General features: G+C 35.7%; 1 protein-coding gene across 12 annotated transcripts in view; it reads right to left on the minus strand.

Annotated features, from left to right (window-relative positions):
* Positions 1–16,770, minus strand: part of GPC5 (glypican 5) — a 595,034-nt gene that overhangs the window by 364,646 nt on the left and 213,618 nt on the right. The window contains exon 7 of one of the 12 annotated variants that reach the window (XM_058045241.1): positions 4,504–5,090. The exons of the other annotated variants lie outside the window; for them this stretch is intronic. Coding sequence (XP_057901224.1) covers positions 5,043–5,090 — 48 coding nt within the window. The 3' untranslated portion in view covers positions 4,504–5,042. Of the gene's footprint in view, positions 1–4,503; positions 5,091–16,770 lie in introns of those variants that run through there. 12 annotated transcript variants of the gene reach the window in all.

Here is a 16,770-nt window from a genome sequence, read left to right on the forward strand (position 1 = left end):
AATATGGACTTTGAAATTGCAGAAAGAGAATTATCAAAAAAATTTTAGAGGTTCTGCCAACATTTTGAAAAGTGCTGTGACAGGCTTTCAGAGGGTGGAGGGTGAGGGTGCATAGGGAAGAGTGGTTTATATTTTACATTAAGTATAACAAAAAATTATAAAATATTTTGGGAAGAAAATAACACCAAACAAATTCAGACAGCTCTTTCTGATTCCCACTGCTTAGGCTTTTAGATTAACCTTTCAGGAGACCATACCTTTTTAGTTACTGCACTTTGTTTAGAAAACCCCAACTCAAGAACCACAGACCTCAAAATATCTCTTAAAAATTGAGAAATCAAAAGGATTTAACAATAGGATAATGATGGTTCTTGGATAATGAGCCAACACTGGAAAGGAAGGAAAGGAAACTGCAGTAAAACAAAGATGGAGCATATCTCTTTGGATGAGTTATTCCACAATGCATTTCTACAGTTTTAGCAAACAATAGTTTAGCATCTAAATGCATAGCTTTGCAGTTAAAAAACAAAAAAATTAACCAGGCTTTTAAGAATCATCCAGTTGAGCATGGAATAAACGCACCATGGTGTGACTGAACCATACAATGCAAAAAGCCATTCAGTCATAACTTCCTGATCTCACAGTATGAAGAGTTAATCTTCATATTAGTGCACTGGTGAGCCACCCTTACTAGTAAAAATTATTTTCTCTTCAAATGTGTCTAACTTCTTTCGCTCATCATTATTCTTCATAAATTTCAGATTAAAGCTCAATTTCCAGATTTTCCTTCTGAAAATTATAATAGACCAGGAAAATATTTCCCAAACCATCCTCCATATTTCTTTGCTTTAAAGAGGAGGCTAAAGATGTAGAAATAGCAGGTTCTGCCTGAGAGTTATCTTTTCTAAACATAATAGCTTTCTCTGTATCTTCTGTATGCTTCCACACTCCTTTAAAGTATTGACTTCAGGTCTGCATTGTGGTATTGGTTTCCTCAAGGACAGATTTGAATGAAAAATAGTGTTTCCTGTCTCTACTGTACACACTTTTGTTGAACCTTTCAAGGATGGCAATAAACGTGCCTGCACATATTGTAATCTCAGACTGCTGAACATTTTCCAGGAGTACTGCTTGCAAAGGCACAGCCACTGTTTCTGTGGGTATGGCCTACCCACAAAATATAATTATATGCATGTCTACCTTTTTTATTTTTTTGCAACATAAAATTCAGACCCTGATCTGAATTTTTAGTTTCTTTAATAGTACTGAAACCAATTCATGTCAGTGCATGGTTTAGGAGTTCTCTACTACTATCAATGAATAAAACAACCTTAGCTAGTGAAAACACTGCAATTCATTTTCACTCACAGATTATTTGCAGCAGTAATATCTAAGGACAGAGGTTTTAAGGCTAATGGCCTAATAATTCACCTTTTTGCAGCTTCTTAACATTAATTTAATTCAGTGCTCTTTGGGAGTGGTAGTTGGATATATTGTTGCTTAGGCCACTACATCATTTTAAAAACAAAGAAACAAACAAAAACCCAAACAAAAAGAAAAAAAACTTAGCTGCAAATTAAAACACAAAAAGTTTCTTAGTGTTTCGTAGGGAAAGTAAAAGGAAGGAGGAGATAGAAGCAAATATTTAACCCACATCTTCCAGCTTCTTGCCACAGAACCACTCACATTCCCAGATCACAAATGAGATTTTTTTCAAGATGCTTAATTTAAACAAAAATATTTTGTATGCCAGAAGCCCTGCTTGTGCTACAGGATGGAGCAAAAGATGAAAACTGACATGAGAAACCAGTGTGTTCCATGGTTAAAGCACTATTCTTTCTCACTCCATTTTCTACATCAGAATATTTGCTTATGCAAAGATTCTGATGCAGTTAAAAACGCTCGTACCACAGGCACGTATTTATCTCTAAGATAGGAATCTAAACTACCATCACAGTCAGTGAAGATCCACTAAATACAGTCAATAGAGTCTACAGAGCTATTTGTGTCACTCTGAAACCAGACACTGACATTTGATCTGCTGGTTCTTAGACACTATCGGAGCGCTGACAAGAGGCTCAATTCACTTGACCGCAGGTATTGATTTAGTGTCGCCTGAGACAGCAAAGTCTATCCTGCAGGGCCTCCAGCTGCTGCTCCTGTGACACCTGCGGGTCCCAAGCCACGTTTGCCAGCCACATGCAGGTGCCTGAGGTAGGCTAAGACGTTTCAGAGAAGTCTTTGATCCACTGAACAGAGCTTCACCCTCTCAATGTGAGAACTGCAAAGGAGGTGAATTGCATGGCTGTCGGGACTTAAACAATACATTTAAAATGTCTCAGCTCACTGTCAAAGAAAGTTCCTGGAAGATAAACCACCACAATGGGCACAGATGTAAAAAAGGGAGGCATTAATTTCAGGCCTACACAAAGGTGAAAGGTTTGGAATTAGCACACCACACAAAACACCACTGTGCAGACTGTGAGAAAAGCACAGGCGGCAACAAAATGAAGATGCCAGGCCTGATGAAGCAGATCCAGGTAACTTATCCAGACAAAAATTCCAGCCATGGAAAACTGTGAGAAAAGGAAGCAACTGCTTACACACACGCCATCCCAAGTTATGGAAATGGCATGTACACCTCGTGGATACCTGGGATTGGACTGTGTAAGAGCAGTACCTCACTTGGGCACCCACACCACTGAGCACACCAGGGTAAAGAAAGGCCAGCAGGAAGCTGCAGGAACCCCTGTGGTGGCGATATCTTTGCTTCATATCTCTCTCTTACTCATCTCCCTTCTCTTCTTCCCCATTCTCTTCCTATCTGTCCCTATCTCATATTTATTTTTATATAAAATCCATACTAATGGTCTCATTTGCACCTTTATTTGGGCAGAGGCATCCTTTAATAGTTGGACCCTAACATTATTTCAGTGTATCACATTATTTTGATGTCAAAAGTGGGATCAGAACAATGGCAATACTCAGACCTCTCCTCACACTTCTCCCCATTATCTAGAGACAAATAACTGGGGACACAATGAAGCTCTTTCATTATTAAGTACCATCATCAAACCAGGGTTTGGGAGGCAAGGAAAAACAATACTTATTCAGATTAAATTCACAAATAATAGTCTATAGTATAAACTATTTAACTAACACTATTTGATACAGCCTTATATATCAAGGTCAGTGATACTATTCACACTATTCACACATAGTTTGAGCATTCTTTTAGCACATTAATAGTGTAATTGTGGTGCAGAAATATCAAATAAATACAGGTGATTAAGTAGTCACAGCTATAGACAAGACTGACATAAAGTCAATGCAAAAATTATGCATTTTTATTCCATCAAGTAAATCAGTTATTTCTGCTAGTTTTACACTAAATATTTGCGGTGTGATTTGGAACAGACAGCAGTGGGATTTTAGCTATTTATACTTTGGAATTACATTGCACACACTTCATGAGGCAGCCATTAATCTTCTACAGCTGGGAAGCTTCAGTAAGTTAAGAACTATGTGATGGGTATAAATTAATATGATAGCAAATTTTTATTTAGAGGATTTTAAAAAGGCAATTTTGAATTGTAAATTTTATAACTTTCAATATCTAAGCTTTAGGTGCACTTTGAGTATTGATTTAAAAACAGAAAAACAGGATTCAATTAGTTTTCGCAACCTTTTGGCAAAACTAGTTTTTCCCAAACAATTTTGCTTTCCCAAACACCCATTAAAAGCTCCTCATTATTAGATTTAGCAATATCTAATATTAAAAAAGTTATAATAAGCACTTAGATTATTAGAACTTATTTTCAGAAGCCTTAATATTTTTTTTCCAGAATTAATGTAATTTGTCTTTCACTTATTTATGACAATGAAACTAATTTAAGTAGCCAACTTATTTTTTCTATGTTCGAGTCTTTTATTTGCTGGCTCTGTGTCTCACTTTAGGCTGCAAAATGGAATTAGAATGAATAATCAAAGTATTTGGACTTATGGGTCCAAAATGAAACTTTTTTGCAAGGGCTATATTTATCTATAAATTTTTTTAAAAATAAAACTTATTATGTTTTTTCTAATTATTTTCCATTTTGATCATACAAAACCAGGAGCAGATTTTACATAGGAATCAGAAATTCATTTTTTTAAAATCTTAAATAGGTGTTTTTCTGCTCATTCTAAGAAAGTTTCTATCATACTGTAGTACTAATTCTAAAAGGTTTCTGGATGTTTATTCAGGCAAGATTTTGGCTGAGTATTACCAAGATAAAAGAATTATGAATATGTTAAGAATGTTCTGGAGAAAATAGGAGTTTAGTATAAAAACCTTATTTACAAGCTATACAGACACATAAATGAATAATCATTTACTTTATTTATGTCATTATTAATTTTTTACTGTCATTATTAATTTTTTACTGTCAATTTGTGCACTGTGCACTGTTACAATGGAATTTATTGGAAAAGCATCCAAGGTTTTTAGACACCTTAAGGTATGTGCAAAACTTCACCAATTATTCTTTATGCTGACTAAAATTGATCATACAGTTTGTGATCTCTTAATCACTTTCTGCAGTACACATATTTGAACCAGTGTCAGAACATTTTGCATCTTCAAAAAAACCTTTCTTTTATTTCTTATTAGCCTTTATGAGCAAAAGAGGAGTTATTGTGTAAGCACCAAGGTTCACCCTTTTGCTTCCATTCTACAATTTTTTATTTTTTGTTTTTTGAAGGGGTGGGTGTTGGCTGTTTGGGAGGTGGGGGATTACAGTGTGAAACTGTCATTAAGCTCTGCTAACTGAGCAGAACTTGTACTTGGAATGATCCTGTCTCTTGTGAAATTCTCTTTAAAATATCAGTTGAATTACTGAATTTTCAGTTCAGTGAACTGCTTATCTTAGCATTTGGACTAACGCCTACTTACTCTGCTCTACAAATTAAATGCATTACTTTCCCTTATCACAATATAAGTGGCTTCTGAATCACCCTCTTGCATATTGACATCAGAGCTGTATCTGTAACATTCTCAGGCATTAGTTTCCATCTTCTTCACTCATCACTGCATTCCTCGCTGGTTCACTCTGCAACAAAACGTTTACCATGCTCTTAATGTTGGGGGGTTTTTTGGATTTGTTTTTGGGGGTTTTTTTTTGTTTTTTTTTTTTTTTGTTTTTGTTTTTTTTTAGTTGTTGTTTTGGGGTGTTGGTTTTTTGTTTTTTTTTTTCTTGTTGGTTTTTGTTGTTGGTGTTGTTGTTTATTTTTGGTTTTGTTTTTTTTTTATCTTACGATGTGTGTCCATTGTGAGCTACCTGTTTACAGTTAGTAACTTCCCATTAGTACAAGGTTGCATGAGAGATAAGATCTTCCAACTCAGGAATTTTTTTTCTAATGGTCATCATTTGGCTAGGCATCTTAAAACTTACGGTTAGACACAGATCATATATTCTGAACATGTATGTGGAGAAGATATCTTGTTTCTGTTTCCCCAGGGTAAGGTCCAAAACTAAAAACTTCCTTCATGAAACACAAAATTGTCATTTTATCAGTTTTGATTTTTATCAGTATAACTTCAAACATTCTATGTTCTCTTTCTCAAAAGTTGTGGGGTTTGGCCAAGTCCTTCAGTTCACAACTCTGAAGATAACAAATTGCTTCAAACAGTAAATCTTACCTATGTATTTGGTCTGACTTGATTTTTCATCCTAAAATGAACTTCCTTGTTGACCTTCATCTCTAGGATTGCTCTCCTGTTCCCCCAGTGATTTCTCAGTTCTGTAAGTCCCTGATACAGAATAGATATACCACGAAATATCCTGGTTTCCTGGTGACATTGGTGAAGCAATGAGTGTCCTGAAGTGACTAGAATTTCATAACTGATGCTCCAACAAAGATTTAATCTCTGACTGTAAGTTACCTACTACAAAGCTCCCAGCCAAGTTTTGATTGGACTGATTGGAATAATTTCTCCCCCAGGCTTCATCTATTCTTGTGCATCAGATTACCATTCCTAAATTACTGGCAATTAAAGATTGTGTGCTGGTTGCTCAGACATTCAAATTCACAGCCTGGCACATTAATCTCCTATGCCACTGGTTTTACTTTAAATAAAAATTGCAATCCACCAGCTGGGAGTAGCTGGAATGTGCTTGTTTCTAACAACCTTGGTTTCATTTGGAGAGTGACTGCTTCCATAAGCGTGCAGAGACAGGACAAGGGGAAATGGTTTTAAACTGAAAGACTTTAGAATAGATATTAGGTAGAATAGCTATTAGGTAGATACTAGAATAGATATTAGGTAGAAATTCTTTACTGTGAGAGGGATTGAGGCACTGAAACAGGCTGCCCAGAAACTTGTGGGTGCCCCATTCCTGAAATGTTTAAGGCCAGGTTGGACGGACTCCAGCAACCTAGTGTAGTGGAAAGTGTCCTTGGCCTCAGCAGGGGACATGGAGATAAATTATCTTTAAGGTCCAAATCAAACCATTCTATGATTCCAGGACTCTATGATTTGAACAACTTCTGAAGAAAAACATAGCAGAAGAGATGGAAGAAATGGGTATTTTTAAATTGCATGAAGAATTAATTTGTCTGGAGTTATTTGTCACCTTCTAGAAAAAAATATATAGGCTTTAATTCCTTTTGTGAGGTTTTCAGCTAACTTAAGTCTTATTTTACATTTTCTGGGACATACTAGATTTTTTCATCCTCCATTTTCTTTTTTAATTTCATTTTTCTTCCTTCATTTTTGTTTATCAAGGTACAAGCATATGCATTGTCTCCATGGAAACTAAATCTTATGGTTGCCATCAGTACTGTCTTTTTTGGCTACTTGGTTATCCAAACACCGGGGCTGTGTGGGGTCAAACAGTCCCTATGCAAACAAGTTCATTTAAAAAGGAAAAAATAAATCTCTTTCAGGCCGCACATGGTCCACCATTTTTCTTCTCTAGCTTTCTCCGTCTTGCAGTCTTGTTGAGTCTTGTGGGTTTTTTTCTCCTTTTCTTCTGTCCTTTTTTTTTTATTTTTGGGCCCTGCAAATAAATGTTCAAAGACAATTTCCTCCCCTAAGTGCCTGTCTATGTGTTTATTCTGGGAAGTGATACCAACCTGGGGTTGAGGGCAAGGCTCCTATTGGTTCAGTTAACTAGTTCCATAGAAGGTTTTACAGCTTCTATCAAATCAGGAAATAATTATTATCAAATAGTCTATCAAATCAGAAAAAAATATGGGCCAGATTCAGTGACGCTGAATCTGGCCCATAATATTTTCACTCGTCATCGAATCATACTGATTTCTAAGCCAGTTTGCATGACGACATTGCAAATGCTAAACAAAGTAAGTTTTCTTTTATCTGCCAAGGAATTAATATCTTTCTCCTGACACATCTACTATAAGAAAAGCTCCTGAGTTTATGCCAGAGTAATAAAATCTTCAGTGAATTGAAACTTAAAAATAATCCTATTCTAGTAGAGCTAAACAACTTGCTTTGCAGTAATGTACTTAAAATATCAGACAAGAAAAATGTGAGAAGTCTCCACAGCTTTTCTCTAGACACAGCTAGATGATCACTCTGATAGATTCCATTCTTTTGGTCCTTGGTTTTCTGTTACTGAAGTTTGTAATATCTTATTAAAATTATCTTAGGGTGTAGAGATATTTCAAGGAGCTTATTTCTTTCCACTAATATCTAGCTTCCTGATTATCAGTTCATTTATGCTTTCCGAGGAATCATTTATTTTTTGAGACAGTGTAATTTTTGTGCAAGCCTGACCATTATCTCATTTGCTTGCAAAGTGACAATTAATTCCTGATATATAGCCTCTAGCATACAGCCCGTGTCAGCTGCACTATGAAATACTCACCCACTCATCTTGAAATCTGTAGGAAAACATACTAAAACTTGTATAAGGTTTAGGGGGGGATCGTTTGGTTTAGGTTTTTTCCTATAGGAATGAAATTAATGTTGACACATATGTACACATATTATCTGCTCCAAGGCCGCTTTTATTAATTGTATTTAAAACTATACTACTCTGCATTCGATCCTCTAGTTATTTCATTTTCTTTTGAAATTTTCCAGAAGACTGACATTTTAGACATAAAGTCCCTCTGTGCACTTCCTTTAGATGCTTGCTATAAAAAACTAGCTAGTGTCTAGTGAGAACATGTATTGAAGTCACAAAATTACTTTCAAGTAAAAAATTAGACTGAGAATCTTTAAAAATGTGTAGGAAACTTTCTCCAACCACTTAATCACTGATTAACAAAACTATTTGGAATGGACATTTCCATGAGAGGTTAGCAGGGCTCTTGCCTTGACATGGGTGAAAACCTTGTTCAGAGAAATCTGGGATCTAAGAGAAAGTCAGCTAACACATTAGATATCTTTAAATGGATGGTCTGACTGATAAACTTTTATGGACTGAAGTGATGTGAAGGGTAAAAAATAATTTTTAACTGAGGAATGATATTGAGGCAGCAGATGGAGAGAGATTGAAGAAACTGTAGCATAGTATGTAGGGTAAAAAGTACGTGAAGAGAAGTGGAACACAGGTTTCAATTAAATTTACACATTTGGATCACTGGGGATAGTCCAGATTTGAAAAGACAAAGGAAAGGGCATAACAGCGTTCTGCAAGCTGGAACAGAACTTTCCAATCCTCATACCTCCCTTAGCTTTTCTTCTAATCGTTACACAAGATTTAATTTATTTTGCCTCTAAGTTAGAGCAAAGCAACTGGCTAAGTATATATATTCTTTAAAATATTTTTTCATTAAGGTAAATAAAGTCTTCATAGCACTAGTATAAGGGGTTCCATTCCATTCCTGCTGAATTAGCAGTAAATTTCAAAGTGTTTTTAATTAATGCTGTCTACATTAATGAATGTTTAAGCAATGTAATATATCTATCCCCTTATCTGCAATAATGAACTCCAGTAGCAAAGACAAGAAAGAAAAACTATACAGTGTTAAAAGATAAGACAAAAATAACCCCAGAGCTAACATATATTATTTACCAGTCACAGGCTGCAATCTAAAGCTTAGATGAAGAAAAAGAAAATTTTGATTTGGTATTGCTGAGCTTAGCAGGGCTACCACAACACCCTCACTAGATTACAACTGCAAATATTTACTTGATTCTTTGTCCAAGATTTTTTTCTTTAAATCTCCTAACTATCTCCATTTTCTACAAAGTTACACTCCATGGAAAGTAGTTGGAACTATACTTGAAGTTCACAAATCTAAAAATGTCAGAACGTGAAAATACCCAGGTCTATCAAAACATTTGGCAGAGCAAGTTTATCTATAAGATCTATCAGGCAAGTGCATGAGGACATTGTATGAGGACAATCTTCAAAAAGGGCAAGAAGGGCCCTGGTAACTATGTGCCAGTCAGGTTCCATACTGGGTCCAGTACTGCTTAACTTATTGACCAGTCACTTGGATGAAGGGACAGATGTGTCCTCCACAAGCTCACTGATGACACAAACCTGTGAGGAGAGGCTGATACCCCAGAGGGCTGCGCAGCCCTTCAGAAGGACCCAACAGACGGCAGAGATGGGCAGAGGAGAGCCATCTGAAATTCAACAAAGACCAATGCAGAGTCCTACACCTGGGAAAGAATAACGCCGTGCAACAGCACAGGCTGGGGGCTGACCTGCTGGACAGCAGCTCTGCAGAGAGGGACCTGGACGTCCTGGTGAACAACAAGCTGTCCACGAGCCAGCAGTGTGACTTTGTGGCCAAGAAGGACAACGATGTCCTGGAGTCCATTAGGAAAAGCTTTGCCACTAGATCAAGGGGCTACTAAGCCCTAGTGAGGCCACATATGAAGTACCATGTCCAGTTCTGGTTTCCTTGGTAGAAAAGAAACCTGGAGATCCTGGAAGAGTTCCAATGGATGGCAATGGAGACGGTTGCAATGGGCAATGGACTGGAGCATCTCTTTTACAAGGAAAGGCCGAGGGAGTTGGGCCTGTTTAGCCTTGAGAAGAGAAGTCTGAGAGGAACCTAATCAATATCTGTAAGTATCTGAAGGGAGGGTGTCAGGATGGTATTTCCAGGCTCTGCTTGGTGGTGCTGAGCAATATGACAAGAGGCAACGGGCGGAAACTGATGCACAGGAAGTTCCACCTGAATATGAGGAAAAACTTCTTTACTGTGTGGGTGACCATGCATTGGAACAGATTGACCAGAGAGATTGCGTCCAGACTGTTCTTGAATGTCTTCAGTGGGGGAGACTCCAAAATCCTGTGACATGTGCTCTAGGATGACCCTGCTTGAGCAGTGAGGTTGGACCAGATGACCCACTGTGGTGCCTTCCAACCTTACCCATTCTGTGACTCTGTGCCATAAAAAAATTTAAATATATACAGTCATAGTTGCTATCGTGAAATGACATATATATGTATATGTATATATGCATAATCTGCATGTAAGTAGGAAATTTCTTATCTCTAGATACATGCACACAGAGTAACACTATTCCTTTCTTGCTTTTCTTGCCTCTCTTTTCAGCCCTCATTTGTTTGTTTCTTTTCTTCTTTTCTTTCTTTTTTATTTCTGGGGCATGTATTGTCTTCCCTTTTTTCCAATGTTTTATCTTCTTGCTTGTCTTCTCCATTAAATTTTTACTAGTATATATCTCATATTTCAGTTTTTTGCCCCTAGAGCAGTTGTTGCATTTTGCCACAATTTTCATCTGCCTTTCAGTGAATATTTTCTGCTTCTACTCATCTTTACTCTTTTCCAGAACCTTTGCTTTTTTTTTTTTTTTCTCGTCCATTCAGCTATTTAGTTATTACTATTCAGATTTCCATTTGTAATCTTTATCTTTAGGTCACACTCTAACTGTGTAGTTGTAAACTGCATGCAGCAACACACATAAGTATCATATTATAGTTTTAGGATGCGTTTCTATGCAAAGCTTAAGTTATATTTTAATTCATTTAAATATGACAGCAATAAATGTGAGTAGGCAGAAAAAAAGGTCTTCTTCAGCATATTTGGGAGATGTAGTGAGTGGGATCTATTACTTTAATAAATGATGTATTTCATTCAGTTTTCAGCTTGTTTTGAAACAAGCCCCATTGCCATTCTGTTCATACTCTGCCCAATGTAGCACTTCTTGTTGATCTTAAAGACAGTCAATAAGAGCTACTGCAGCATTACACAGACCTTCTCTGTCTTTTGTTTTCTGCATAGATATCAATTTGTTAAACAATCTGAATCTTTGATGACTTACAAAACAGTTCAGCTAATGGTCCATGCTTTAATGCATCTTATCAGCAGCAAACATCTGCCTAAAAATGGCTGTGCTTTCATGACTGTCAGGCTCTAGGGGAAATGTGAAGATAAATGTCATTTTGCTGATCAGGTTTAAAACAAGGACTGAAAGATAAAAGATTCCTGGTTTTAAGCAGCAACTCCATGTAAATAATTTATAGTCCAAAAATAATATGCTATTCAACACTTAGAGGAAGGAATCTTCTTCTGTGTCTCTGTTATAATAATTCCTTTAGAATTCTTCCAATTAATATTCAAAGATTACCAACTTCCTATCTATAAATGAGTTGCTTATTAATAATACATAAGCTGTTCTCCTTTCTTTGGATGAGGCAGAGCACAACATGCTGCAAAGGGTATTGACAGGAAAATACATGCTTTGGAACTGTTGTGAAACTATTTACCATTCATGAAGTAACTTACTAATAATAGTTGCCTGCTTATGAAAACTCAGATGTCAAGGTTTTAACAGGGCACTGAGATCAAAAAGGATTAGTAACGAATGACCTAGAACTGAATTCTTTCTTATAAAACCGCATAGAGCAAAGTGTTCAATTTGATTTGCACATACATGTGCAACACATGCAAGAATTTTTGTTTGCTGGAAAATTCAGCGGAGAAATATGACAAGCAAAAAAACTGTTTGTAAATACCTTATTTACTGGCTATAGATATCAATAAATAACAACATAAATAAAGGGATCTTTACATCAGTGTGCCTTTGAGGAAACAGAGGAACTATTCATAAAATCAAAGAATCAAATATGCTGGGTTGGAAGGGACCCATCAGGACTGTTGAGTCCAACTCGTGGCCCTGCACAGGACACCCCAAGAGTCACACCATGTGCCTGAAAATGTTGTCCAAGCAATGCCTTAACTCACTGGACAAAAGCTAAGTTAAGGTTGCCTTCCACACCCAACATCAATTTATCTAAAGCATGTACAAATCAAACACAATAACAATAACTGTAGAGCAGTGATGTACTGAATGAAACTTCATAACTACATGCCGATCATTTTGACATGTTCAGCTGTTTAATATCATGCCTGACTGCTCCTTTATGGCTTATGATTTTCTTTTGTTAAATATGACAAGTCTAAATAAATTTGAACCCAAGTGAATTAAAACACTGATTTATTTACTTTGGCTAAAATCCCATATGAACAAACTGAATTCATGGTTTTGCTACTGCTAATTCAATGATAGAAATTTACAACCATCTAAGAATTAATCCAATTGCTGCATATTCTGTAATTCCACTGCAGAAGCATGTGTATAGATCCTTTAAGATAAAAGACAGACACTATTCCTCACAGGAGGGACCAAAGCCATTTACCCAGACAATTTTTTTTTTTTTTTTTTTTTTTTTTTTAATAAGTAGAGAAGCCAAGACTTTGCTGGCTCTTAAAATAAATTTGGAACTGGTTTATATATGGTAAATGTGGCATTGTATTGATCAAATAAACTAGTATGTTATAAACACTAGAATAATGTTTCCTAAAGGACAAAAATGGATTGCACACAAATGAGCAGTCTACTTGGGCAGCATCACTAAGCCACACCAAGATCTAGTTAGTATTGTAAAAACTAAAGTTAATCAGCACAGCATTGCGACGGGAAGGAAAATAAATGTGACAGCATTTTGTCTACTTTATAAAATAAATCTCAGTAATTAGTTTATTTTTCTTAGGAGATAACTGGTTTATTTTTCTTAGGACAATCTCTTCTATGGTCCTGCCTTTAAAAAGAACTAGAGTTGAAACAATTTAATACAGACCATCTCTATTTTTCCTTAGATTAAAAATTTTCCAGAGCAATAGGCAGGCACACAAATAGGAAAGAAACACTGTTCTCAAACGCAGTCCTGATTTTGCACAATTTTTCTTACATATGTGACATACATGCTTATCCCTTTATAATTTCATGATATCACTTTCTGTACTTCCTCTACGTGTTGGAAAACGCTGACTGAAAAAATGTAGCTGTCAAAACAAACAAGCAACTGCGAAAGACAAAAGAACTAGAGGTACAAGAGAATTAGGAGGCAGAATTTGTGTGAAAAAATGAGAAAAAGCCTTCTTTCTTGAAAGGCAATTATTATTAAGTTTTCTAAGCTACATCAATTATTGTGCTAAGACAGTACACTAAAAAAAGCAAAAAAACCCCACCAAACTGTTGCCGCAGCCCCAAAATAGATGCAAAAAGGAAAAAAAATATAAATAATTCATATTTAAATTTACCAAAAAAGAACTAAGTTGCAATTTATATGGAAAATCAGCTTCTTGGATTTTCCTAGGAATTTGTCATGGAAAAGAAAAGGATAGCGATAATATTAATGAAGTCTCTATTTCCTGTTAATTTGTGCCTCTTAGATACCAAAAGGCCAATTGAAATCTGATAAGAGCAAATTGCAATGAAATTGATAGTATTTCTAGGAAGATTGGAAGGATCTTATTGTTTGAATTTGAAAGATAATTTTCCAAAATAAGCATGACTAATTGCACTAAATTCTATGCTTTCTATTTAAAAACACAACTTAAAAGATCTTCAAAATGTGAGTCAAGTATTGCCTGAGTTTCTGTTGCCTTGAATATGAATGTGAATGTGAACATAGGAACATACAGTTTCCTTTCAGTGCAATAAATTTCACTGAAATACCTTCTTGATAGGGAAGAAAAGCTGCCATCCTCACTGGAGTAATACCAGTAGGGACATACAGTTGCAAATCTAGAAGTTTAATTTCTGAACACCTGTAGCAGAAGCAGCAGCCATGACCAAATTCTGTATAGCAGTAGAACCATGTTGATGTGTGCTAAGGAGGAAGCAGAGGATGACAGGACTAATAAATCCATTCCTGAAGAGCTTAAATCCAGTTTCTGCAAGAGTTTGCTCATTTGGTCATAAGAATTTACCTCTCTTGCCCTGTAAGCAAATCTACCACAATAAGACTGCTTACTCATAGTTGCCCTTCCCCACCCTCTTGCAATAAAAGAAGATGGTAGTTTTTTTAAAAATTCAATATAATCCTATGATATTGATATTTTAATGGATATAATATAATATATGATATGATATGATATGATATGATATGATATGATATGATATGATATAATATAATATAATATAATATAATATAATATAATATAATATAATATAGGCAAGGATGTTGGATATATTTATTTGAAAACAAAAAACGTGGGTTTAGCATGCTGGAAGGAACTTCACTGTCAAAGATCTCAGCTTGTTTGATAGCTGAAAGGTGTTATCTGATTCATAAGATGGTTCAGATACACATAAAGCTCTGCATAAAAAAACAAGAAGCCTCTAAGTCTGTACAACTGCACAAAATGATTTCTGAAGTTTTGGCCAGGTTATTTTATCACAGTAGGGTGGTCAGACATAATTTACCTCTGGTAAGACAATTGCAAGATTTTCCCAGGGAATGAGGCAAAGATGAGCCTGTAGTTCCTTGGGCTGACCTTCAGGCTTCTCTTTCTTTCCAGTCACCATGTACTTTCCCAGATCTCCATGATGTTCCAAAGATGACAGAGAGCAGCCTTGCAAGGACATCAGCCAACTTTCTCAATTCTCTTGGCTGCTGCCCCGAAGTCTGTACACAACTTCTGTCCTTCCTTACTTCATTCAGGGTACTGAACTCCCTGGTTTTATAGTGATTGCAGCCAAAGTTACTGCCAACTGACAAATCCCTAGGAAGTTCCTGTTCCTGAATATCTGTTCTGTCTGAGAGCCTTCATGTAAAGAAACAATAAAAACACTTCCACAAAATTAAGAGCAATTCAGCTGTTGAAGTAAATGAAATTGGAAAATGTGGACAGAGCTGAAAATTAAAAAAAAAAAAGCACAAAAAATATACAGGGTAAAACCCTAAGATTTTACCAACTGTAGCAGTTTTTGATCAATCTCTAGGTTAAGTAAATGGGAACTCTTAGTTTGGTAATATATTGCATCTTAAAAATAAATTCAGTTTTCATTGATTTTGAAAGTAACACTTGCAAGTATGAAGGTAATAGCTTTTTGATTGATTCAGTCAGAATGATTTAGGCTTTGTGAATAAAGGGGAAATTAATCAGTAAGGGTTGATTTAGGGCCTCTTTCATAATATGGATTTCCATTTTTGTGTGTCATTGTTCTGTTGTTAAAAACCTGATGGACTGTTTGTACTGTGGTGAATGATTAAATGTCTATAACTAGGAGTGACTGAGAAGTGAGGCTATCTTTAAAGAATTAAAGCCTTCCTGAAATTAAATTCAACAATCAAATCTAATGTAAGAAAGTCTGCAGGAACCTATAAAGTAAACAAGCAGAAATGAAAACATTTTCCATTTCAGACAGAGCAGCTCAGAAAGGGGAACTATTGCAGAAATTAACTTTCAGCAAGTGAAAAAATTGGTTAGGAGGCAATAAAGAAATTAATTGAGGTATTTGTGACAGGCATTCAGCATGTGAAACACTTCCACTGTACACAGAACTAGTTTGACAAGAATCACCACATAAAGTTGTTCCCTACTGGACTTTAAGTTTCCTTTTTTTTCCCATGTAGATAAATGCTACCTCAGCAAGGGCCAAAACAATATTAGACTTGCTAAGGAAAGCAAGGAGGAAATGGAGGTTATTGGATAGTGAGCTGAACAAGTAGTTTTTTGGCTTTTTCTCTATTAGAAATAATTATTCAGGAAATGTTGGACTACAGGAGTAGATACAAATTTTGTGCCAAAATTTCTGTAAACTAATCTACTTTTATGCCACTGGACTGGAACTATTACAGGACAGAACCACAAATAAAATTCCAAACAATGCTTGTTTCTTTTCCCTCATAGACAAGACAAAAGAGGTCCCTGTTATCTGCTACCTTCAAGCAGAGGACATTCCCACCATAGTTCTTTTTCTCTAGCCACAAAACCAGACAAGGTTATAGGATATTTCAGTGATTATGCATAAAGATGCTTTCTGTATGCGCGTGTGTAAGTGTATATACTTATATAACTTGCTAAAAGGAAGAAAGAAATTTATAAAACCTATGTAGAAACAGACATTTTTAATGCTTGCATATATCATCATGTATTTCTCCTCTTTATTATCTATAACTCAACTAGTTTAAGTGAAAAATAAAGTAACAATCATGGAATAGGTTTGTATCATAAGACCTTGTTAATAATAGCACATATTGTAATGACTCATGAACTTACAGCTTACAAATTGATATTTCACCTGTTTCCTGAAACTGACTTAACTGATTATGATCAGCTAGTCCCTTTTAGAAATTATTCTTTTTAAAGACAACATAGTTTAAAAAAACCTAGTAAAATATTACTTCAAAACCTTGAGTATGATACTATGCCATCAGAGCACTTGAACAGAAAACTGATCCTGGCAAACAGCCTGCATCATAATCAGAAAACAAGCAGTATGTGCATACTTTAATAAGTTCAGAAACAGCATAAAGTAAGATGCAT

The sequence above is a fragment of the Melospiza georgiana genome, chromosome 2 (assembly GCF_028018845.1).
Source record: "Melospiza georgiana isolate bMelGeo1 chromosome 2, bMelGeo1.pri, whole genome shotgun sequence".
Lineage (NCBI taxonomy): Eukaryota > Metazoa > Chordata > Aves > Passeriformes > Passerellidae > Melospiza > Melospiza georgiana.